Source organism: Coregonus clupeaformis, chromosome 35 (genome assembly GCF_020615455.1).
Source record: "Coregonus clupeaformis isolate EN_2021a chromosome 35, ASM2061545v1, whole genome shotgun sequence".
Lineage (NCBI taxonomy): Eukaryota > Metazoa > Chordata > Actinopteri > Salmoniformes > Salmonidae > Coregonus > Coregonus clupeaformis.
The window spans coordinates 1340555-1366825 of record NC_059226.1 but is presented as its reverse complement, the minus strand read 5'-3'; the positions used below and the strand labels follow the sequence as shown (position 1 = coordinate 1366825).

Sequence of the window (26271 nt, the reverse complement as noted above, 5' to 3'; positions counted from 1 at the left end):
TGTTTCCCCTTAAACCACTCGAGTGTTGCTTTAGCAGTATGCTTAGGGTCATTGTCCTGCTGGAAGGTGAACCTCCATCCCAGTCTCAAATCTCTGGCAGACTGAAACATGTTTCCCTCAAGAATGTCCCTGTATTTAGTGCCATCCATTATTCCTTCAATTCTGACCAGTTTCCCAGTCCCTGCCAATGAAAAACATCCCCACAGCATGATGCTGCCACCACCATGCTTCACTGTGGGGATGGTGTTCTCGGGGTGATGAGAGGTGTTGGGTTTGCGCCAGACATGGCGTTTTCCTTGTTGGCCAAAAAGCTCAATTTTTGTCTCATCCAAATGTTTGCTTATTCTTTTCTTCAAGCAATGGCTTTTTTCTGGCAGCTCCTTCAGGGTTATCTTTGTTCTCTTTGTTGCCTCTCTGATTAATGCCCTCCTTGCCTGGTCCGTGAGTTTTTGTGGGCAGCACTCTCTTGGCAGGTTTGTTGTGGTGCCATATTCTTTCCATGTTTTAATAATGGATTTAATGGTGCTCCATGGGATGTTCAAAGTTTCAGATATTTTTTTATAACCCAACCCTGATATGTACTTCTCCACAACTTTGTCCCTGACCTGTTTGGAGAGCTCCTTGGTCTTCATGGTGCCGCTTGCTTGGTGGTGCCCCTTGCTTAGTGTTGTTGCAGACTCTGGGGCCTTTCAGAACAGATGTATATATACTGAGATCATGTGACAGATCATGTGACACTTAGATTGCAGACAGGTGGACTTTATTTAACTAATTATGTGACTTCTGAAGGTAATTGGTTGCACCAAATTTAATTTAAGGGCTTCATAGCAAAGGGGGTGAATACATATGCACACACCACTTTATTTGTTAAAAAACATTTTTGGAAACAAGTTATTTTTTTCATTTCACTTCACCAATTTGGACTATTTTGTGAATGTCCATTACATGAAATCCAAATAAAAATCCATTTAAATTACAGGTTGTAATGCAACAAGACAGGAAAAACGCCAAGGGGGATGAATACTTTTGCAAGGCACTGTATGAGATAGAGAGGGAGCTAGGGAGAATGAGAGAGAGAGAGAGAGAGAGATGGTGCTGCTTTAAGACAAAGCCAACACGATGTGCTGTGGATGCTTATCCCCTCCCCTCTAGCTATCTCATTCAAAGGCAGTTTTAGAGAGTTATCTCCTCTCCTCTGCTCTCCCCAAAGCACTTCACTTAGATTAAAACCACAAGTGCCTTATAATTTCAATAATGTATCTATAAAGGAGAGTGTGAACGGAACAGCTCCCTCCCATCCATCCATCCCTCTCTCTCTCTATTGATCTAAATCAGGGGTGTCAAACTCATTTTAGCTCAGGGGCCACATGGAGGAAAATCTATTCCCAAGTGGGCCGGACCGGAAAAATCATGGTATATATAACTTAAAAACAACAACTTCAGATTGTTTTCTTTGTTTTAATACGATCAACATACAACATAAAGCTGGAGCCTGAGGACAGTGTGTCCAAAATAGTACAAGCACAACATCACTATTAATCATAAAACACGTCAAGTTTATTTGAAAATTCTAAAGAAAAAGAACACACAAACACACAATGCCTCAGTGATTAACAGAACTGTTTCACAGATCACAGAACTATATCAGGGTGTCATTTCTCAGGCAGAAATGTAGATAAAAATAATGAAATCCTGTTCCCCAAACAAGTGCAAGAACCACAGAGTCAAGAATAGGTTAAATATACAAATAAAATAAAAACAATTAAAAAAAATAGCACATCAACATAAAAACATATAAACATAAAGCTGGAGCCTGAGGACAGTGTCCAAAAGCACATCATCACTATTAATCATAAAACACCTCAAGTTATTTGAAAGTTCTGAGGACAAAGAACACACAAACACACAATGCCTCAGTGATTATCAGAAGTATATCACAGATCACAGAACTATATCAGGGTGTCATTTCTCAGGCAGAAATGTAGATAAAAATAATGAAATCCTGTTCCCCAAACAAGTGCAAGAACCACAGAGTCAAGAATAGGTTAAATATACAAATAAAATAAAATCAATTAAAAACAATAGCACATCAACATAAAAACATATAAACATAAATCTGAAAGCGTTGCTCAAACTCCCGTAACAGTCCCGTTATTTTATCTTTGAACCGCTTCATGTCTGCCACATGTTGGGTCGCGCACACATTTTTCAGACAGGGGAAGTGAGCTGCATCACCACCGGCAAGTTGCGTCTCCCACAATGACAGCTTCAACTTGAAAGAACGTATGCTGTCATAATACTGCGTGACAACTTTGTTGCGCCCTTGCAGCTGTTTGTTCAAGTTATTCAGGTGCTCTGTAACATCCACCATAAATGCAAGGTCCTGCATCCATTCTGCGGAATGAAATTCTAACACTGGTTTGCCCTTTTCTTCCATGAACTGTTCAATTTCTTCTCGTAAATCAAAGAAACGTGTGGTATGGCAGGCCATAGATGTGGTCTTTCTCTCTGAGAAGGCTGTCAAACTGACGGTGATTCAGGCTTCTGGATCGGATGAAATTAACAGTTTGGATGACCACCTTCATGACGTTATCCATCTTTAATGACTTGCAACACAAAGCCTCCTGGTGCAAAATACAGTGAAAAGTCAAAAAATCACGTCCTCCATTTGCAGATTGCACTTTCTCTCTGAACTTTGTCACAACGCCTGCTTTTTTCCCGATCATTGAGGGCGCACCATCTGTAGCCAGGCTGACAGCGCGGGACCAGTCCACTCCGACCCTGTCCAGCGCGCCCGACGAGTGCGGTAAAAATATCAGCTGCTGTCGTTGTATCTGTCATCGGCACCAACTCCACGAACTCCTCGGTGACGGTCAATGTGTCATCAACTCCGCGGATGAAAATGGCCAGTTGTGCAACATCTGTAATGTCCGTGCTTTCATCAATTGCAACCGAAAACGCAATAAATGACTTTACTTTTTGCTTCAACTGGCTGTCCAAATCCACTGAAAGATCGGAAATCCTGTCTGCAACTGTGTTTCTTGTCAGGCTGATATTTGCAAAAGCCTGCCGCTTTTCAGGGCACACAATCTCCGCTGCCTTCATCATGCATGTTTTTACAAATTCACCCTCACTAAATGGTTTTGAAGCCACTGCGATTTCATTAGCAATGAGGTAGCTAGCTCACTGATGTCACTGATGTCACTGATGTCTCGGCTGTGAGTAAACACAGACTGCTGTTTCTTCAGACCCGCCAACAGTTCATTCACCTTCTCTCATCTCCGCTGTCCTTGAAAGTTGTCATATTTGTCGGCATGAAGACTCACATAGTGGCGACGAAGGTTATATTCTTTCAGCATAAATAGGATGACCATTTTTCTTGGAACACTCTGCACTCTGCGTCCACTTTTCTCTTTTTTGACAGAGACATATTGGGGCAATGAGGGTGCCAAAGCACATAATGTTAAAAGTAGAAGCCGTAATAAATATCGCGGGCAAAACAAAGTAGCTCATTGGCTGCACGTGCTTGACCTAATTGCTCTGCCCCGGTATAAACAGTTTGCTTGCTTAACACAATTGCTATTGCGCCATCCAGTGGACGCAATTGGAACAGCAGTTAATTTTATTGAAAAATTGCAGCGCATTTTTATACTTTACAAAATTATTATTATTATTATTATTTATTTATTTTTATATATATTTTTTAATCATCTCGCGGGCCGGATTAAACCCGTTTGCGGGCCTGATCCGGCCCGCGGGCCGGACGTTTGACACCCCTGATCTAAATGGTCCTATACGGTTACATGATGTCTTCATTTAAAATGTTTCCACTTCTGATGAATAACCTGCTATAAAACATGTAGGAATAGAATAGGGTGAAACCATATGCTTGATCCATTCCATTTATTCCATTCCAGCCATTACAATGAGCCTTTCCTCCTATAGCTCCTCCCACCAGCCTCCTCTGTGTGGGATGTTATTGGCTGTAATATTTCATAATGATGACACGCTAAGGTAATCACACATTAGTGCAAGTCACTATTGTGACATAGTAGCGTGGAAATTATGCATGATGAAATGTCTGTCAGTAACAAAATGAATAAGCCCTGGAGAAAAGCCATTTCATAAGATGTGAATAAGTCTCTCCTTGAATAAAGGCTTCTTCTGAAAATCTTTTTCTGGAAAGAGTGCCTTTTTGTGACTCAATGCATTTTTGTTTTCCTCTTAGTGTATACAAAATAACATTGTATAGTCAACATTGTGTACTCTTATTTATAGATGGTCCAAATAGCTGCATGCAATACCTCAAACTGATCAACCAAATGGAAGCTTGTGAAAGTGGCAGTTTGACTCTTAAAATAGGATATAGCAAAACAAATAGCAATGGATCACCAACATATTAAGGAAAACAGTCCATATGATTGTGAACTCACTATGGAATGGTTTTCTAAAAAGAAACATTACATTGAAAATCAGCTGAAAACGACATTTCCTTTTCTGATCAACTGAATGAGAGTAACACTTCGTGGTCACTAGATGGAAGTGGTGAGGTTAATATGAATTGCGTTTGCCTAGGGGCATTTTGAGAGGTTTATTAGCATAAGGGCATGGTGCGAATTACGAGGGAGCCAGGGGGGGCTCAGCTCCCCTGAATGAGATGTTAGCTTCCCTAAATGCAACAAAAGTCAAACTTTGGGGGGGTCTCTAAATAATGCTAATTTAACCATTCTCCTATTTGTTTAAAATGCAGTGGTAAATATGAAAATAAAATATTTCAATGAAACAAACACCCCCATCTCTCTGTCATGGTTTAAACCATTTATTTCTATGTGGCAGAACTGTTCATCCAGTAGTTCTGAATTTCGGCCTCAGCTGAGCTCCTTTACGCATAGATTTATCTTTGTACGTCCTCATTTTCTCCATTTGTTTGCCATGCGTCCTTGATAAAAATAGCCTTTATTCCAACGCATTAGATTTATCCTTTGATTTATCATTGTTTGCTTTTGTCAGTCAACTGTTTACAACAATCATCAGACAACTAGCCTGCAGCTAGACACCAACTCGCATCCAATCCATCCAACAAGTATACATTAATGACAATAGGCCTATAGTTAACTCTTTCGGTTAGAAGCATTCCATTTTGCAATGGCATAGGCCTACATTATTTTGGATTTGTGTTCCCATGAGAACTGTTTTCACAGTGAAACATAATGAAAAGTTAAGTAGGCATAGTTACACTTAGGCCTGCGGTGCATTTTCAGAGATCTCCAATATCCATGATTCGTACAGGGTTTAAGTTCAATGTTCTAATTAAATTGATACATTCTTAATAATTACAAATAACACTGTCATAAATGTCATTAATGTAAGGAAAGAAAGGTAGTGTTTTATGTCACACGATCTGTGAAGACTCCAAGCATTACCTCATAAATTATGGACAACTCATGAACTACGATGTAAAACATGTTTTGATTCAACTCGTATTACACTGAACAGAAATATAAAAACAACATGTAAAGTGTTGGTACCATGTTTTATGAGCTGAAATAAAAAATCCCAGAAATCTTCCATACGTACAAAAAGCCTATTTCTCTCTAATTTTGTGCACAAATTTGTTTACATCCCTGTTAGTGAGCATTTCTCCTTTGCCAAGATAATCCATCCACCTGACAGGTATGGCAAATCAAGAAGCTGATTAAACTGCATCATCATTACACAGATGCACCTTGTGCTGGGGACAATAAAAGGCCACTCTAAAATGTGCAGTTTTATCACACAACACAATGCCACAGATGTCTCAAGTTTTGAGAGAGTGTGCAATTGGCATGCCCACCAGAGCTGTTGCCAGATCATTTAATATACCATAAGCCGCCTCCAACGTAGTTTTAGAGAATTTGGCGGTACGTCCAACCGGCCTCACAACCGCAGACCACGTGTATTGCGTCGTGTAGGCAAGCGGTTTGCTGATGTCAACGTTGTGAACAGTGTGCCCCATGGTGGCTGTAGGGTTAAGGTATTGGCAGGCATATGCTACGGACAACGAACACAATTGCATTTTATCGATGGCAATTTGAATGCACAGAGATACTGTGACGATATCCTGAGGCCCATTGTCGTGCCATTCATCTGCCGCCATCACCTCATGTTTCAGCATGATAATGCATGGCCCCATGTCGCAAGGATCTTTACGCAATTCCTACTGGTAGGCCTTTTTGAAGTTCATGGTTATACGCATTGTAGCCTAGTCTAGTAAGTTGACCATGTGTGTTACTGTAGGGTGACCATCCCATTTTACCCGGGACAGTTTCAGCCCCATTTCAGGTGTCCCGACTTCTCAAGCTACAAAATGTCAATTTGTCAGCAAGATGCATCAATGAATATAGGCCTAAACAATTGCAATAACTGAATGTCATTAGGCACACTTTTTGGTGTTTTGTAACAGATGTCTATTTACATTCCTCAAATGGCGCCAGTATACATGCAGTTTGGATGCTGGAATTATTTTTGAGTGGATGAACATGCACAGGTAGCCTACTTTTTGAAGTGATTTGTTTGACAATCAGATGAAAATATCATGACTGGTTGTGTTAATGCCACATTAAAACGTGATTCATTTTTACAGTTTAAATGACGTCTTTATTATTAGGCCCATACTAAAAAAATCATGGTGTATCATGGTGTAATTCGCACTCTGCATAAGGGTGATATAGAAGTACACAGAACACCTTTCAAAAAACCTAACAATATCACTATTGCTATCACTATTATAATCTAAGATGGGGAGGGTATTTGTGAACTTCTGTTGAGTTCTTGAATATAACAGTAAGGACTTCCTCATTAGTTACTGTATGCATACATTTCTCTCAACACTGTGATAATGTGTGAAATGATATACAGTGCAACCAACAACTGTAATATCTGATGATAGAACATCTCCTTCTTTGGAAAGGCATCGAATACCCACAAGACAATTCTAAGAGCACATTTTTCAGAGAAAGAGGAACTACTTGCTGCTTGGTTTGACACTTGCTTACAGGAAGTTAAAGAAAGTGAGACACAACAACACATTAAGACACTTCAGAGGGGTATACTAAAAAGAAGAATCTAGCCAGCTAATTTGATAAATAACCAGAAATAACTATTGATTTTCTGGTTAATTAAGAAAGCTAAATATGTGTTTTTGGTTGTTGAGCCAATAAGACCATGCCCATGTCAAGCTTACCTTTAAAACATATATATATATATTTAGGCAAGTTATCTGGCTAACTCCTTGATCCTACTTAGTTCTGCCGGTCTCTAAATAACAGATAGTTACAACGTTAAAGCATTTAATTGGCAGACAGATAGTGAATGGAAAAGGGAGTTGAACACAAACAACTGCAATATACTGTTGCATCCCAGTCACACTCTTGGACCTTAATCAACCAATCAATCCCATTTATTTGACAAAGCCCTGTTTACGTCAGCAGTTGTCACAATGTGCTTTACAGTAACCCGGCCTAGACCCCAAAGACCAAGAAAAGCAGAAGCGAGAGCACAGTGGCCAGATTAAACTCAGTAGAAAGAAACATAGAAAGGAGACTTGGGTCACACGACCATCCTCTTCTGACTGTACTGAGTAGAGATTAAGAGTATGCCAGAATGTTCTAACCTAAACAACAAGGTCATAGTCCAAAACAGAAAGTGACGCTTTTGTGAAAAGTCAGGCGTTCTCTCAAATGGTGTTTTTTCTCAAATGCAAAACAACAAACACGTCTGATTGACTAGAGGGGTGTTTCTGAGCACGTGAACAGGGGGAGTCTGGTGGGAGTGAATTGAACAGTGTGGCTGTGAGCTGAGAGTATCTGATCTGAGCTCAGTTAATTGTCTGTGTGACTTTGATATAGACATGCCAGGTTTTTCATTCGAAGGGCACTGTACGACTGCTGCTCTTGAGGGATAGGGGTGAGGGGCCTTACAGAAATAGAATGGAATAGAATTGAATAGAATCTAATAGAAAACTGTATTTGAATACAATAGAACAGTAGTTGTTCAGAGAGGTTACAGCCAGGGAAATTACATAGAAACTTGGATGGCACAGGACTATGGCTTATTTGTGGTAGTTATGAATGTGAAATAAAAACAGCTAAAGGCCTTTTTGCATCCCAAATGGTACCCTACTGCCTATAGTGCACTAATTTCCTGGGTAAAAGTAGTGCATAATGTAGGGAATAAGGTGCCATTTGTGACGCAGACCCTGACTTTATCACAGGCCAGACTCTAGTGGAATATGACACCCAGTGCCATAATTGAAATGGTGAAATTATGGCACTGGGTTTCATTTTATTTCAATATCAATTTCCTACCGTCCACTAGGGGCAATGCGAGCGCCTATTCCCATCGAGTAGGCTTGCGATGAGCTACGGGTTGCGGATGGGGTTGAGGATGGGCTTAAACCAAATTCTCAAAATTAATTCCTAAACTTAACCATCAAGGTAAGTTTTGGTTTCACTTTTGCACAGTTTGACTGACAGCTAACGTAGGGGAGATTGGGGATGGTTGTAACACTTTTAGCATTTTTGTAAATTTCTCAGAGATTGTTTGAGCTACTGCATTCAAAGTGTGATAGGAACAGCTTCCATTTGTCTGCTACAAATTGGTATTATCTCTCTAAATCAAACAGACAAGGTGTGACTTTGTCTCAAATACAAGGAGTGAAATGTTACAATTTACCCAACCTCCCTGGTCAGTAACAGGGCTTGGGGTGAAATGTAACAGTTTGAAAAAATGTATAAATCATGACATGCAATGAAATATTGAAAGTCTTTACTGAGAAAATGAGAACAACATTGCCATGTTAAAAATGTTGTGCGGCAGAAATAATAAAATAATAATACAAATCATTAAATGTTTATTATTTTTATGTTCCATTAGTTGGCTCTTCTCAACTAAACAACAATATCTGACAACTAAAGAACAACATCTGGACTAAACAACTGAATGTTTGTGGTGTCCCTTATCGAAAAAATGAATGAATTCCACATCTTGTGTGATCACATGTGATTTTATGTGAAGTTAATGTGATAACATGTGACAACATGTGAAGCAACATGTGAAATCATTTGTTTTTGGAACACTTCACCTGACATTTCACATATGAAATCATGTGTTTCTGGAACACTTCACATTTGAGAAATGTCACATGTGAAATCATGTGCAAGTGAAATTTCACATGTGAAATCATGTGCAAGTGAAATTTCACATGTGAAATCATGTGCAAATGTGTTTTTGGAACTCTTCAGTTTGAGGGGATTTGATTATCTGACACAGGTTGCCCCGGCGGGAGGAGTTTGCCCCGGGTGAAAAGTGATTGCATTCGTTTTGGAACCATAGAATAATGAGTAGGATTCTGTGTTTTCACATGCAAAGTGATTGCTTTTGATAAAGACACTATCTGCCTTCCCAATGAAAACTATTTTTTAAATTCTAACATACATTTTATGGAAAAGAGATTGTATGTTTCTGGACGATGCACCATGCTGCCTTGTTGACAACATGACCTAGCGGCACAGATTACTATTCGATTAGAGAAGGGTGTTCCTCCATCACCACGGTTCAGGTAAATAGAACTCCCCCCATGTTGTCACATGTTTAGTTTCATGTTATCTGGATTTGAGGTGTGATAATCTTTCTGCTGCTCCATAATGTCTGTAGCATTCCCCCTACAGTCATTGCCTATAATAGATCTCTGCACTTCGCAAAATAGTGCCATCTGCATTGCTGTTGTAGTTATCAGTTAATCTGACTATTCTCTCATCACTGATTTCATTGACTTATTTCAGCAATTTTAGGGTTTTCTGTATAGTTGTCTAATGTTGGTGGGGCATATTATTCTGTTTTAATGTTACTCCTGAATCACTATGATAAATACAGTATCATAGTTTTTCTTAAGTGTATATTTAACAAAGGTGAGATTTACTTTGAAGTCCAAAGTGTAGGAATACAGGTGTGGTGGCATAGCAGAAATATCAAAATTCCGTGAAAACCAAGAGGTTGTGAGTTCAAATCACAGATGATGACACATTGAATAATGATTACTGTATAAATAAACATACACAATGTAGTCAAATATGTAAGAAGAAAACACTGTATGTTAAAAGCACTATGTGTGTATCATATACACATTTTTTGTTGTCCAAAAACACGTTTTCACATGTGAAATGTCACATGGGAAGTGTTACAAAAACACATTTTTTTTGTGTGTGTGTGAGTTAATGTTGGACATGTTCACTCAATCAAAGTCAGAGTTGTGACAGTGGTATGGTAGTCCTGGGTTACAGGCTTGAAGGGCCCATAATTTGCATTACCAGCACCCAGACCTCCTTAGGCTTGTTCCAACTAACCCTGACCCTTGCAGCCATTAGCTATCTTCAATTTTAGCTTGTTCAAACTTTAGCATTGCTAACTTACATCAAATATATCTGCACACACTGGTTATAAACCTGATATAAGTTTGGTGAATCTAACGACAAAGCAGGGGATGCCATCGCAAAAACAAATTTGGTCAAAAAAGTACTTTCTTACCTCAAAATCAGATTTTTGTCAATAAAATCTGCAGTCTATCACAGGGTCTCGCTTCTTCACATAACGGTTGAGGACTAAACTGAGCATGTGCACAGTGAGTCACATGATTCTAGCTTGTTCCTGATTAGAGATATTGAGGGTGTTACAACTATCCTGTGTTACAACCATCCCCGGTCTCCCCTATGTCAAAATATTAAAACGGCCACACAGTCCATAATCTACAGACAGCACCACAGCCTGTCCCACACACCATCATTAAAACAGCCAGGGATGGCGTATTTCTGTTGCTGCAGTTATGGTGGTGTTTTCTTTGGAGCTTGTGTTGCTTTATCATTATCCTCAATGGTCACTGTTCTTTCTGTGACGATATTTGATTGTAAGTTTAGGCTTTTCAGTCACCTTAAATAACCTCAGGACATTAGTGGTCTATGTGAGCAGCATACACTTAACAGAGTCAAATCATCACCCTGCTAGGGACTAGACTGGAGTTCTTCTACAGATATCGAGCCTCTCCCTTCACGCCACATTGAGCAGGATAAGCTGCTCTAGCAGCACAGCACAGCTTCCAGACTCTGTCCCAAATGGCACCCCATAGGCCTCTGTTCATAAGTAGTGCACTTTGTAGGGAATAGATTGCCGTTTGGGACACAGGATCCAGACTCAGGCGTTTCCCTGTAGGACTGTGGGTTAGCTAAGGACTGGTGTATTATACAGTGGAATTGATCTTCTACTGAAGTGCAGTCCTGGCCAAAGGGACCTAAAGGACATCAATTGTTTGCATCCCAAATAGCACCCTATAGGGTTCTGGTCAAAAGTAGTGTACTATATAGGGAATAGGGTGCCATTTGTGACTCAGATGATTGCTGTACTGACGTGACACTGCCTGAACCAACTAAGAGACTTCACTGCTCAATCTTCACACTGTTCAGTAGCACCTCACTGGAAATCCCCATCACTCATAAAAGGCCTGGGCTAGAAGCTCACCCTTTTGTAACAGCAAGACAATTATAAGATGACAGAAAATGAATAAGTTTGTTTTAGATAAATTGTGTGAAAGTGATATTCATAATTTACACATACTATACCTACTAGGCTACTTATACTACTCTAAGGGCAGCATTTCATGCCACACTATAGCCCTATGAGCACAAGACATGAAAAGATGTTGAAAATGTTGAAAAGTCACCTTTTTGGTTGAAAAGATGTGGAAAATGTTGAAAAGATGCCTTTTTGGTTGAAAAAATGTTGAAAATATTTATTTTGGGTTGAAAATTGTTTTTTCAATGTCTTGTGCTCGCTGGGAGCATACTGATCACGCTGTGACGGAGCTGAACGCTGATTAAGTGTCATTTCTGACCACATGGTAAACAGCCGCATGAAAAGAGGAAGCAGATAAAGTTGACGCTACAGACCGAACAGATCTTGACATTGCTTCACACACCATAACTTCTTGGAAATAGGACTACAGAATTCACTGAACACTGAAGAGGAGACTAGGTGAGAATAACTTCACTTGTATAAATAAGCTTACATATAAGTGTACATTTTTGGGGGATTCTTACCATCTCTTTGTATTTTAACCTCTATCCCACAATGTATTCTTGGAATGCTTATTTATAAATGCAAGCACGCACAGACACAGACACAGACACAGACACAGACACAGACACACACACACACACACAACACACACACAGACACACTGTATCTGAGGGGGATATCTCTACAGTCACAAATGTCTGCCACATCCTTTTTCCTTCTTCTCTTCCAAAGTGTCTGATAGCACGACATTAAGAGGCTATGTCCATACTGGCACCATTATCCCTATCAAGTGCATTACTGTTGACCAGGTCCCATAGGGTAGAGTGCACTGTATATAGGGAATAGGGTGCCATTTGAAACACATGCAGACAGAGAAAGCTAACATGGGTGAGAAGAACGGATGTGTGGTCACAGCGGATGGTGGGAGGAATATCACTTAGAGAAGAATATACTGTAAGGGAAGTGAGTGGTAATGATGTCATTTTTTTCCGAGAATGATTATATTGGTGAGTGTGTGTGTACACGTTCACGAGAGAGCGAGAGAGAGAGAGAGTATGTTTGAGTGAGTGAGACTTTTTGCATCTGAGCCATTTTTCTCTGAACCCTGACAGATATAGCAGTCAGTCCAGGATGGTCTAGATCTAGAAGGTTAATTACTGAGGCCCACCTGCTGACCCTTACCCATGTTCTTCTGCTCCAGGGGACCTGTCCTCCTGCGCTACCCAGGAAACATGCTTCTCTTCTGGATGTCTTGTGGATCACTACTCCCTCTCCTGGTCCTCTGCAATAATGGACAAAAACGCTGCACAATCCAAGAGAACAAACAATATCATGGTAGGGTCTAACTCTAAGAATCTTTTTAGCAGATATCGATGACAACAAAATGTATGAGTTGGACATATGGTTAAATGTTTCATTGTGGACATTATAGAAAGTCTTATTAAGATATAGACAATATCACAACACTGCCATCCACTTGGACATGTATTTTTTCCAGAAGTGATTGTAGATCATATTTTCTGCCCTATAGTGAGACCTGTACTCTACATCATACAGCACAATGTCTTCTAATTCTATTGTCTATATCCTTGTTCCCAGTCCCTCTATCCACAGTGTCCCCTGTGCTTGAGTCCCTGCAGTGCTACAATGACTACAGCTCCTACGTCCGCTGTAGCTGGGAGGAGAGTCCACATACGTCCGCACAAGCTCCGTTAGCCCTATACTACTGGGACAGCACTGAGAACCGGTAAGGATAGAGCTGATGGGCTGATGAGAGGAGGGAGGGAGGGAGGGAGGGAGGGAGGGGAGAAGGAAGAGGTGGACACCGAGAAACAATATACTCAATGAACTCATGTCTCTCTCTATCTCTCGCTCTCTCTTTCTCTCTCCTCTCTTTTTCTGTCTCTCCAGTGAGTCCCTGTGTAAACCCTACGGTCAGCCAGCACTGAATCCCAACAACAGCAAGCTCACCGTCCAGTGTCAGTACAACACTCGTTACTTTGGCATCAATACCAACCATGTCTTCTTCTTCAAGACCTCCTGTCCCTCTGCCCTGCTTCTGTCTAAGAATGGTGAGTTTACTTAAATCCGAACTGGTTCTCTAGCAAATTAGTAAGATTGTCTCACCCAATGTTCAAGAATGGCCTTTTTCCCTTTATTCAGATTACAACATCTCACTTTCAGTTATTTGAAAAGGAAATAATCTCCCAAATATCACTATTCTAAAACAAGCCATAGAAAGTTGGTTGCAATTTTAATTTAATCCTCCAGAAACGACAGAACAAATAATGCAACAAATATTGTGGTTAAACTGAAATATACTAATTGATAAAAAAACGTTTATTTTTGACAAAATGTTTAAAAAAGGTATAATCTTCGTAAATGATATCATCGGTAAGACTGGTGGAGTTATGTCACACATGCAGCTAACAAAAACATATGGAAATGTCTGCTCTACCCAAAATTACAACCAAATAATTGCAGCATTACCGCAAAAATGGAAGAGGAAAGTGGAAGGGGGAAAAAGTAAGGAACCATATAGATTGCAAAATAGTTGGGAAGAGATTTTTGACATACCGATTCCATGGCATAGTGTTTATAAACTGATACGCAAAACGTATTGCCGGATTCAAAACTTAGAATTTTTCAATTTAAATTATTATATAAAATTCTTGCTACCAATAGAATGTTATTTATATGGGGGGATATAATCTTCCCAGCTCTGCAGATTTTGCTGCGAAGAGACAGAATCATTAGATCATTTGTTTTGGTACTGTCCATTTGTAGCTTGTTTTTGGACACAGGTCCAGGAATGGCTAAAGGATTGCTATATTTACCTGGAGCTAACCCTGCAGATAGCACTACTGGGTGATCTGAAAAGTCATAGTCAATCGATCAATATTATAATAATACTTTCAGCAAAAATGTTTATTTTCAATTTACAATCTGTAGAAGCAATGAGAATAGAAAGGTTCAGAACTTTTGTAAAACATCACAGTACAGTTGAAAAATATATGGCAAATAGAAATCCAAAATGGATGGTGTTAAGAGATAGATGGGTGGTGTTGAATGAAGTTGAAGGATGGGACTAATAACAACTAACAACAACTTACAACAACAAGATAACTAATAATGTAAAGCATACTGTGTCCATAATAAGTATATAGGTTATAGATTGAGAGCTTTTGTGAAGAGCACAGTTAGAAAGATATGGTATATAGAAGCAAACCGGATGGACATAATAAAAATTATCGGAGAGGTTGAGGGTAGAGGAAGTTCAGGAGAAAAAACAAACAAAATAGAATTATTGTAAAATTGAAATTGTCCATAAAATGTATATAGTATGTATAAGCTGGAAGTAGAGGCCTAAGCATTGTTGTTCACTAGTTTACTCCAATTAGGGAAGGGGTGGTGGGGTTGGAAAGTAATAAAGGGAAATATATTTTTTTAAAGGATATGTATATGTGTATGTATATGTATGTATATGTATATATATATAAATATAAATATATATATATATATATATATATATATATATATATATATATATATATATATATATATATGTATGTGTATATATGTATATATATACAGTGGGGAGAACAAGTATTTGATACACTGCCGATTTTGCAGGTTTTCCTACTTACAAAGCATGTAGAGGTCTGTAATTTTTATCATAGGTACACTTCAACTGTGAGAGACGGAATCTAAAACAAAAATCCAGAAAATCACATTGTATGATTTTTAAGTAATTCATTTGTATATACAGTGAGGGAAAAAAGTATTTGATCCCCTGCTGATTTTGTACGTTTGCCCACTGACAAAGACATGATCAGTCTATAATTTTAATGGTAGGTTTATTTGAACAATGAGAGACAGAATAACAACAAACATATCCAGAAAAACGCATGTCAAAAATGTTATAAATTGATTTGCATTTTAATGAAGGAAATAAGTATTTGACCCCTCTGCAAAACATGATTTAGTACTTGGTGGCAAAACCCTTGTTAGTAATCACAGAGGTCAGACGTTTCTTGTAGTTGGCCACCATGTTTGCACACATCTCAGGAGGGATTTTGTCCCACTCCTCTTTGCAGATCTTCTCCAAGTCATTAAGGTTTCGAGGCTGACGTTTGGCAACTCGAACCTTCAGCTCCCTCCACAGATTTTCCATGGGATTAAGGTCTGGAGACTGGCTAGGCCACTCCAGGACCTTAATGTGCTTCTTCTTGGGCCACTCCTTTGTTGCCTTGGCCGTGTGTTTTGGGTCATTGTCATGCTGGAATACCCATCCACGACCCATTTTCAATGCCCTGGTTTAGGGAAGGAGGTTCTCACCCAAGATTTGACGGTACATGGCCCCGTCCATCGTCCCTTTGATGCGGTGAAGTTGTCCTGTCCACTTAGCAGAAAACATCCCCAAAGTATAATGTTTCCACCTCCATGTTTGACGATGGGGATGGTGTTCTTGGGGTCATAGGCAGCATTCCTCCTCCTCCAAACACAGCGAGTTGAGTTGATGCCAAAGAGCTCGATTTTGGTCTCATCTGACCGCAACACTTTCACCCAGTTCTCCTCTGAATCATTCAGATGTTCATTGGCAAACTTCAGACGGGCCTGTATATGTGCTTTCTTGAGCAGGGGGACCTTGTGGGCGCTGCAGGATTTCAGTCCTTCACGGCGTAGTGTGTTACCAATTGTTTTCTTTGTGACTATGGTCCCAGCTGCCTTGAGATCATTAACAAGATCTTCCCGTGTAGTTCTGGGCTGATTCCTCACCGTTCTCATGATCATTGCAACTCCACGAGGTGAGATCTTGCATGGAGCCCCAGGCCGAGGGAGACTGACAGTACTATTGTGTTTCTTCCATTTGCGAATAATCGCACCAACTGTTGTCACCTTCTCACCAAGCTGCTTGGCGATGGTCTTGTAGCCCATTCCAGCCTTGTGTAGGTCTACAATCTTGTCCCTGACATCCTTGGAGAGCTCTTTGGTCTTGGCCATGGTGGAGAGTTTGGAATCTGATTGATTGATTGCTTCTGTGGACAGGTGTCTTTTATACAGGTAACAAGCTGAGATTAGGAGCACTCCCTTTAAGAGTGTGCTCCTAATCTCAGCTCGTTACCTGTATAAAAGACACCTGGGAGCCAGAAATCTTTCTGATTGAGGGGGTCAAATACTTATTTCCCTCATTAAAATGCAAATCAATTCATAACATTTTTGACATGCGTTTTTCTGGATTTTGTTGTTGTTATTCTGTCTCTCACTGTTCAAATAAACCTACCATTACAATTATAGACTGATCATTTCTTTGTCAGTGGGCAAACGTACAAAATCAGCAGGGGATCAAATACTTTTTTCCCTCACTGTATTTGCGAGAAAAAAAAACATATATGGGGGATTGGAAGTGATGCAGACAATTACATTGATGGAAGTTACAATCTATCTGCAATATTAAAACTGATCTGCCCCCTAAAAAAAAGTAAAAAAGTAATAAAAATAAATAGAATAGTGAGTTTAAACATTACAGGACACTGTCATAAATCATGGTTCTCAATCATTTTACATTTACATGTTACATTTTAGTTGCAAGTTAGCTAGAAATATATAGGGTCCTATATCTATATTATTTGACTATTCATTTATGTGTTCATTTGTTTTTGACAGTGTGTGTGTGTGTGTGTGTGTGTGTGTGTGTGTGTGTGTGTGTGTGTGTGTGTGTGTGTATGTATGTGTGTGTATTACAGTGAGGGTGCGTCCACCAGTCCACCTATCACAGCAGGCTGTAGAGAGAGGGGTCCGTTTGCTCAGCTGGGAAAGCCCCTACCCCCCCTCTTCCCTCCTGACCCCCACTCTCAACTACCAGGTCAACTACAGGAGGTCTAACCAGGATGACTGGACAGTATGTAATGGAGTAACAAACAATTAGCTTGAGTACCATGTCTTGTTTGTGCTATATATTGCCAACTCCCTGTCACTCATTGTCAAGGATAGCAGGCAAGAGCACAAACGAATCTGGGACCAGGTTAACATACAAGGTGCTCTCAAAGACTCCTATTCATCTAAGAAATGTGCTTCTGAATCTTCATAAATACAGTATACACTTAGAAAAAAAGGGTTCCAAAAGGGTTCTTCGGCTGTCCCCACAGGAGAAACCTTTTTGGTTCCAGGTAGAATCCTTTTTGGTTCCAGGTAGAACTCTTTTGGGTTCCATGTAGAACCCTCTGGGGAAAGGGTTCTACATGGAACCCAATAGGGTTCTACCTGGAACCAAAAAGGGTTCTTCAAAGGGTTCTCCTATGGGGACAGCCGAATAACCTGTTTAGGTTCTAGATATCACCTTTGCTTCTAAGAGTGTAGGAGGACTGTTAGTTAACATATTGCTTATGTTTTCCGACCCTCTTGTAAAAAGACATGCTAATTCTCATGGTTATTCATCATGGCATGAGATATCCCACGCAAAACAAGCACAAGCATAGGGTAGTTTTGCTCAGTTACAAAATCATTAATCACTTACTTAGAATTATTCATCACTTCCTCTCTGCTTCCTGCCCAGCGGCGTCACCAGAGTTTCATAACATTCGGGGGCTCAGTCCTGAAGACTAGGGGCTGAAGGGGCTGTGGGTGAGAAAAAAAGGGCCTTTTCTAAAATAATTTCCTGCAATTCGACATCATTTTACATGACTAGAGACATTACAATAATATTTTTTTATACCACACGAATGATCAAAATGTCAAGCTACTCTGACATTTACATACTGAGATCACTAAAACAAACAACCAATGTCTTAAATGCAACAAATAGCATAGGCCAATGAAAAGAGTGGGTACACAGATCTTAGGCCTACAATAATGAGGAGGAAATTACAGTCCATCAACTTTACAGGGGCACTCACCTATTTAAACAGAATTATCCAGCAATTGTATTGTGAAATATTGCGAAATACCTTCTAGCTGCTCAACAATCAGCTGTTTTATATTTGCCGTCCGGGTTGCCCAATTGCAGGATTTCCAACTGTAGACTAAGGCCTAATCGTTCATAATGTGACAAAACACTATCTACAGCCCCCAAAAAAATAATAAGCTGTTGATCCTCTGTGGCTAAATTATGCTGGTGTAGTATTTCAATGATTTCATTTCTTTTTATAGAGACAGGAGTAACTATATAATTTGTTCAATTTATTTCAATTTATCTGCAGCACATCCCGCACCCCTTACTGCAAGCGCTATGGTTTCTTCCATGCACTATGCTCTCCCCAAGGCCAAATAATCAACACTTGTTATTATTAATTCAATGGATTGTGGTCAGTAACCCCACATTAGGTTATTGTGTAGGTAGGCTTACTGTTACAATAATATAATAGTTGTTTCAGCTATATTGTTATTGAGACGATGTAGTCCTTATGACCTTTTTAAACAATTCAAAATATGACAAATGACTTGAATAGCCTATGGGAAAAGTGTACACATGTGTATTCGCATCAGTAGGCTAAGTGACTGAAAGGCATCAGAAAAGTATTGGAAAGTTCAGGAAAACATCAGGCAAGCTCATCAGGTAGGCTATAGGCCTAATGTGTGTGTAGATAAAATCTGCATTGCTTTTAATTGCTAGACGAATGAGTCATGAGTACTCACCTTAATTTAGCTAACATTACCCAGCATAATTGTAACCTAATATCCAAACGGACATTCAGTGAAAACAAAAATCTGACATTGATTGATTTATCAAGATGAGTTCAGTTTAAGTGGCGCATTCAGTTGACACATTTTTTTTTTTTGACCATTGCAGCAGCGCAAAAGATTCGTGGCTGACCCAAAATCATTTGGGGCTAAATCTCCGACAGCCAGGTCCTGGTGACGTCCATGTTCCGGCATCATTCCTCTTGCACGTCACGATCCTCACCAAAGATTACCGCGCTACTATCTGAGACAGGATGTCACAAGGCAAAAGTACAGAAAACAAAACCACCACCGGGAGTCCGATAAAGATCAGGGCTGTGTCTCAATAGTCTAAAATGGTTTCCTCCCTTTCATCTGCACTGATTTGAAACCACATTATAGGTGAAAGCAATTTAAAGATTCTTTCAGGAAGTCTACTTTCAACCTGTCCAGACCAGGTGCTTCACACTAGTGCAGATGAAGGGAAGGAGGCAAAGAAAGGAACCCACTGGTTGAATCAACGCTGTGTCCACGTTATTTCAATGAAATGATGTTGAACCAACGTCAAATAGACGTTGAATTGATGTCTGTGCCCAGTGGTGAGCTACTTTAGTAAATTGAGATGTACACATAATGTGCGTGCCAAATGGCACCCTATTGCCTATATAGTGTAAATTTTTAGACCAGAGTCTTGTGGGGCCCTATTACATTTACATTTTAGTCATTTAGCAGACGCTCTTATCCAGAACGACTTACAGTTAGTGAATACATATTTTTATATATTTTTTATTTTTTTATTTTTTTTATACTGGCCCCCCGTGGGAATCAAACCCACAACCCTGGCGTTGCAAACGCCATGCTCTATCAACTGAGCTACATCCCTGCCAGCCATTCCCTCCCCTACCCTGGACGACGCTGGGCCAATTGTGCGCCGCCCATGAGTCTCCCGGTCGCGGCCGGCTGCGACAGAGCCTGGATTCGAACCAGGATCTCTAGTGGCACAGCTAGCAGTGCGATGCAGTGCCTTAGACCACTGCCTTAGACGTATGCCATTTGGGACTCCATATTCTTTGTCTTTTTCTCTCTGTGCAGACAGTGGAGGTTGAGGACACCCATCTGAGTGTGAAGTTTGAGGCTCAGGTGCCTGGCTGCCAGTATGAGGCCAAGGTGAGGGCAAGGGGGAAGATGGGACTATGGAGCGAGTGGAGCCCCCTAGTGACCTGGTTGACTGAGGAGGGTGAGTAGAAACCCTACATATACATAAACATACTCCATCCTTCATAATGTAATGTCATATAATGTAATGGAATGTATTCGTTTTATAGGATTGTAGTGCGTTTGTAATGAAATTGTAATGAGCAACTTTATAGGATTGTGTGGGATTTACGTGGAGGTGTCAGGGAATTGTGATCTCAACATGTCATGTGTTTGGAATAGCATTGCTCACTGGTGCATCAACGTCTCCTTCCCTTTTGTTCATTCCCGTCCTCCCTAATTCCCCCTCTCTCTCTCCCTCTCTCTCTCTCTCTCTCTCTTCCTCCTGTCCTCCTGCTCCATCCCTCCCTCCCTGCCTGACCTCCCTTCCCTCCCTCTGCCAGGCCCCTCCAATGCGCAGTGTGTGTTGGATGAGGAGAATGTGGTGACATGCAGCTGGGAGGTGAAGAGAGACCTGGCTCAGTTCCTTACCTTCGATCTGTCCTGCAAACACAACAACACTGCACCGTGAGTTAGGATCTGCTGCCAAAGCACTGTGTGTATGCATTTGTGTGTGTGCGTGCGTGCATGCGTTCATGTTTGTGCCCATGGATAAGAGACGAAACAGTTGACTACACTTCAGTCTCATAGATGACTACTCTCTTTCACAGAATTGTCCTTCCTCTTCTCCATCCATCCATTTCTCTCTCCCTTTCGCCATCTCTCCAGAGCCCAGAAATGCTGTGTTAACACCATGGTCAGCGCTCCATCTAGGGGTCCAATGCTCAAATACAGCTGCTCCTTCCCTGTCCAAGACTCAGAGCAGCTGGAGGTGGAGCTCATCCCCACACGCAACACCAAAGAGTTTCAAACACACAAACACAGTGAGTCATTTTTCACTCCGACACAGGGGTGATATTTGGGGGAGAATAAAATCTCATAGCTGAGACTCAATTTATGATGATATTTGTTTTGATGCAATCCAGAAAATATACTGCCTCAGTGATTGTGTATCAGTGCTGCCACCTGGAGTTTATATTGTGGTAGCACAGGCACAATGTACTGCTGGTTCCCAAGAGTATTCTCAAAGGTGATGCTAGAAGGTCATGTATAATTTCAGCCAGTAGTTTAGAAATTAGTGCTCATGAGCCAAAACCGGTCCAGGGAAATTGTGTATAACTGTGTACAATGTCATCCATTTCGTATGATATGTTACGTCCTGCAAAAAATGTATACATTCGTAAGTGCTTAATATCCCGTTCAATCTCTTTAAAGATTCTTGATGTCTCTCTCTACACAGTTCGCCCAAACCATCCACTCGACGTGCAGATAGAAGAGATAGATGGGAACTGGATTCTAAAATGGAATCAGCCAAAATCAAATGTTGAACTCTCCTATCAAGTGCACTACTGGAGTAATGAGACTCAGGTAGGAGAAGTATTTGATCTATTTTTGTGCTATACTTTCACAGGAAGTGGGATGTCTTTTCATTTTCAGTATTACATTTTATCATCTCTAGATCATCATCTAAAGAATGCTCATCAAGCGAGATAGACTTTTGCATTTTTAAGCATCTCATGAATAGATCATTTGATGATGACTGATAATTCTACGGTGTCTCACTTGGTTCTGTCCAACAATCTCTTTTTCAGGAGGATACTAGGTTCCTCAATGTCTCCCAGGGGTCCTTCTCGCTCTCCATCCTGGGGGGGTCCCTGCGCCCCTCTGAATGTTACCTGGTTAAGGTGAGAGCCCTGGTGGTCCCGGGAAGGGGTGATGCTTATGAAGGACCACCTTCAGAATGGACCGATCCAGTGGAGTGGACCTCACAACCAGGTAATGGACCTATATGGTAGCTCCTGGTTGAAGCATGTTTTTAATAGTATTCTATTCTATTGTTGTATTCTATTCTAGCCTGAGAGAGTCTGTTTTTGCTATCATGCCAACTCCTTGTCACTAATTGTCATGTAAATTGCTGTATATGGCTTGATAATGACAGCAATGGAGTTGGCAAGAGCACAAACTTGGACCAAGCTAATTCTATACTTTTTTGCAAATAACTCTGAAAACATATTTTACCATCAGAGATAACCAGTCTGGACTAGAACAAGTACAAATGGGGGGATGTGATCCATATTTTATTATTTACAATTCATCTAGCTGTGCCAGCCTTGTGAGTCAAAACAGCGGAGCTCTAAAAACTATAATGTGATTATCTATTCATGAGATGCTGAATGAAAAAGCACCAATGTTCATCTCTCTTGAAGAATGTTTTCAAAAACAAACGTAAACACTTTCATTATTTATTGAAGAGCGTTTCTTGCTTCCACGTGTTAGCCTTACGTGAAGCCTCGATATTTGCTTTCATGTGAAAAATGAACTTGGATGAGTTGGATGTTTTATCATTGAACTACCATAAAAAATGTGACTTTGTTCTCTTAAAGCAACCACTCAATCAGTTCACGTGACAGACAGGAATTTCCAGACACTACTAATCAATTACTTATCAATGATCATCAACTACATTTTCCACTCTTACATATGCATGTTTTGTCCCATGTCTCCTTGTAGCTTCCTGGTCCGCCACCACCTTCCTCCGTCCTCATCGGTGTACTGGTGGCCATTGTCTTCATCACTCTCTACGTTACCATACCAGCCTGTCACAGGTGATTACTCAGACTTCTCCAACTGTTTTTATTGTTTTTCTACAATTTTAATTCCCCTTTGTGTTATTACTAATGTTAAACTACAGGTATCTGCCAAAATAATGGAAACACCTGAGTAAATGAGGGATACAAAGTATATTGAAAGCCGGTGCTTCCACACAGGTGTGGTTCCTGAGTTAATTAAGCAATTAACATCCCATCATGCTTAGTGTCATGTATACAAATGCTGGGCAGGCCATTATTTGGGCTACCATAGCTATGCCCCCATAGGATGACAATGGCCCCATCCACAGGGCATGAGTGGTCACTGAATGGTTTGATGAGCATGAAAACGATATACACCCTATGCCATGGCCGTCTCAGTCACCAGATCTCAACCCAATTGAACAGTTATGGGACATTCTGGGGCGGCACCTGAGACAGCGTTTTCCACCACCATCAACAAAACACCAAATTATGTAATTTCTCGTGGAAGAATGGCATCGCATCCTTCCAATAGAGTTACAGACACTTGTAGAATCTATGCCAAGGTGCATTGAAGCTGTTCTGGCTCTGGTTCAACACCCTTTTAAGAAACTTTATGTTGGTGTTTCATTTATTTTGGCAGTTACCTGTCATTCTATTAATTCATCCATCCATTGATTAATTCATTTGTTTTCTGTCTGTAGGAGGGTAGTCCTGTGGGAGGTGTCTGTCCCGTCGCCCCTCAAGAGCAAGGTACTGCGAGAGGTCATTAAGGTAAGTCTGAATACATCTGAATGGCTGAGTATTCATCCAGCATTATTCACAAAGCATCTCGCTGTGGACTATTAATCTATTGAATATATGACAACTGCACTCAATAATAATAATAATGATAGTTTTAAAATCGGCTAGACTGTACACAAATATTATTTTTCATAACCACTATAAATTACAATGTAGGATCCAGGGCTGTGCACAGACCTTTCAGGGGGCAGGTGTTCAAAATAAAAAAAAGGGCAATTCATATCTCGAAATTCATAACATACTAACTGCCTCTGTAGCGAACATTTAAACATATTTTTAAAAAACTGATTTTACCTTTATAATAAAGCATTGCATATCATCGCATTTGCTTTTTGGAATAGAGCAGTAGAGTAGAGGCGCTTACAGAAGTTGCACTCATGGGGACCATTTTATTATAAATGGGGACGGGGGAGGGGGGGGGGTGAACTTGACGATGTCGCGACGACTTGGGGGCAATGGGTTCAGAACAACAACGACAAACACTGTATACAAAGAAAGATATACCACCATCCAGAAGGGCGAGTGAGAGGGCAAAGGGGAGTGGGAGGACACAGTAGATCATCTATCTGTGACCTTGCCTGCATGTATCCATCTTTCATAGTTCATTCTCTTTCACAGAAGTCTCCTGATAGGTTGTTATTCCCCGAGAGTGAGAGAAGTGAGCAGACCTACATCTGCAGCGTACAGACACTGGAGAGCAGGGAGGATATCAGTCTCTGCTTTAGCTGGTAAAACTGGCTCATATCTTCATACTTCTAACCTTCACTGTCCAACACTTATAAAATATAACTCGTACACACGGTGACCTGGCTCAACCCTAAGCCTCAACCCTAACCCTTACCTCACTCTGTTGTGTTGCAGCTCTTCAGATAATCCATTGTGGTTGACCCCAGATGTAAAGGCCAATGGACTGTTCCATTCCATTACCAAGGATGGGTGGAAGAAGTATGACCCAAACTCTTCCTCCCTACATCTGTTGTCTGTGGACAGATCTGGCCCTCCTGCTCTGGACTCATCTGGCTTCAGCTTCAGTGGCCCTTATATCTTGTGTGGCGACAGTTCACCAGCGCCGAGTGAGTTTCTGAGTCTGGAGCCTCCATGTGAGGAGTCCGACAACACTCTCTCTAACTCTGAACCCACTTCATCTTCCTCCTCGGAGAGGACTGGCCCATCCCTCTCGGGGTCGAGCGAGGGCTATGTGGCGATGCCTCAGTTTAGTGTTGGCCTGTCCAGATCAACAGAGGGAGTGTCTGATGGTCTTATGAGCGCTGAAGTAGGGGACGACAGTAAGAACAACGGCAACAAAAACATAATGGCATGGCCCAAGTCAGAGCTCCTCCCACCCCGACCTAGCGCTATGTCCAACGGCTCACTACCCAGTGAGAACGAAGACCCTCCTCCAGCGTACACGCCCTCCACCACCACCACCCCCTTCACCTTGCCCCCAGTGGGCCCTACCGTACACACCTCTGGGTACTGCTTCCTCCCAGCCCTACAGGCACTTGGGGGCTGGGGCCATGTGCAGTCCTCTGGACCTCCTATAGGGGGCAGTCAAGAGCAGCAGGACTGGAGGAGAGAGAGGGGGCAAGGGGAGCAGTGCAAGGAAGATCCCTACGTCAGACTGTCCCAGCTAGCCACTTAGCTAACTAGCTAACCCCATCTGATGGTGGAATACATTCTCAGGACATGAGGGCCACTATATGCCACTGTTCTCAATATTTGATCCATTCTAACACTAACACACCTGACTCAACTAATCACAAGAGCTTGATTATTAGTTGGACTAGTTCAATCAGGTGTGTTAGTGTTGGAAAGGACCACATGTGGGTTGAGATTGAGAAACATTTCTATTTCTAGGAAGGAAAACTGTTTGAGCCTCATAAGGTAGCCTCCCTTGATTACTCACAATAGCAGATGGCAGCACTGTACTTATTGTGTATCTATTGAACTCACAGAGGTGGCCTATGGATTTTACTGTAAGGACTAACTACAAACATTCCTCTCTGGGTGGTAAGGTGACTGAGGGCCAGATTCCCAGGTTCCCACCACATCACATGGAAGGTAAATGTGTAACAGGGTGGCACTGTTGAGTTGGTGAACGCAGCCTTGTGTCTCTGTCAGTACCAGTGGCTGTTCCTGTCATTCTACAGCAGGGGTCGACAAAGTGTTGTGTTAAAGAATGGGAATGGTGATGACGGTCTCCTGGTCAAATAAAATAAAATGTAATTCGTCACATGCTTCGTAAACAACAGGTGTAGCCTTACAGTGAAATGCTTAATTACGGGCCTTTCCCAACAATGCAGAGAGAAAAAAAATAGAAACAAATAATAACACGTGGAATAAATACACAATGAGTAACGATAACTTGGCTATATACACG

General features: G+C 41.0%; 1 protein-coding gene across 1 annotated transcript; it reads left to right on the top strand.

The window, feature by feature from the left end:
* Positions 1 to 11990: 11990 nt before the first annotated feature.
* On the top strand, positions 11991 to 24594 carry csf2rb (colony stimulating factor 2 receptor subunit beta). Its single transcript, XM_041864599.2, has 13 exons — positions 11991 to 12060; positions 12806 to 12939; positions 13204 to 13351; positions 13516 to 13676; positions 17352 to 17506; positions 20356 to 20500; positions 20862 to 20985; positions 21187 to 21341; positions 21758 to 21885; positions 22110 to 22293; positions 23029 to 23123; positions 23792 to 23861; positions 24510 to 24594. The coding sequence occupies exons 2-12, from the start codon at positions 12837 to 12839 to the stop codon at positions 23858 to 23860; spliced, it is 1467 nt and encodes a 488-aa protein (XP_041720533.2). The 5' UTR covers positions 11991 to 12060; positions 12806 to 12836; the 3' UTR covers position 23861; positions 24510 to 24594.
* Positions 24595 to 26271: the final 1677 nt, after the last annotated feature.

Coding starts and splice junctions, on each gene's coding strand:
- csf2rb (XM_041864599.2), top strand. CDS start 12,837: ATGCTTCTCTTCTGGATGTCTTGTGGATCACTACTCCCTCTCCTGGTC. Junction 17,507..20,355: donor CTAACCAGGATGACTGGACA/GTATGTAATGGA, acceptor CTCTCTGTGCAG/ACAGTGGAGGTTGAGGACAC. Junction 23,124..23,791: donor ACCATACCAGCCTGTCACAG/GTGATTACTCAG, acceptor TTCTGTCTGTAG/GAGGGTAGTCCTGTGGGAGG.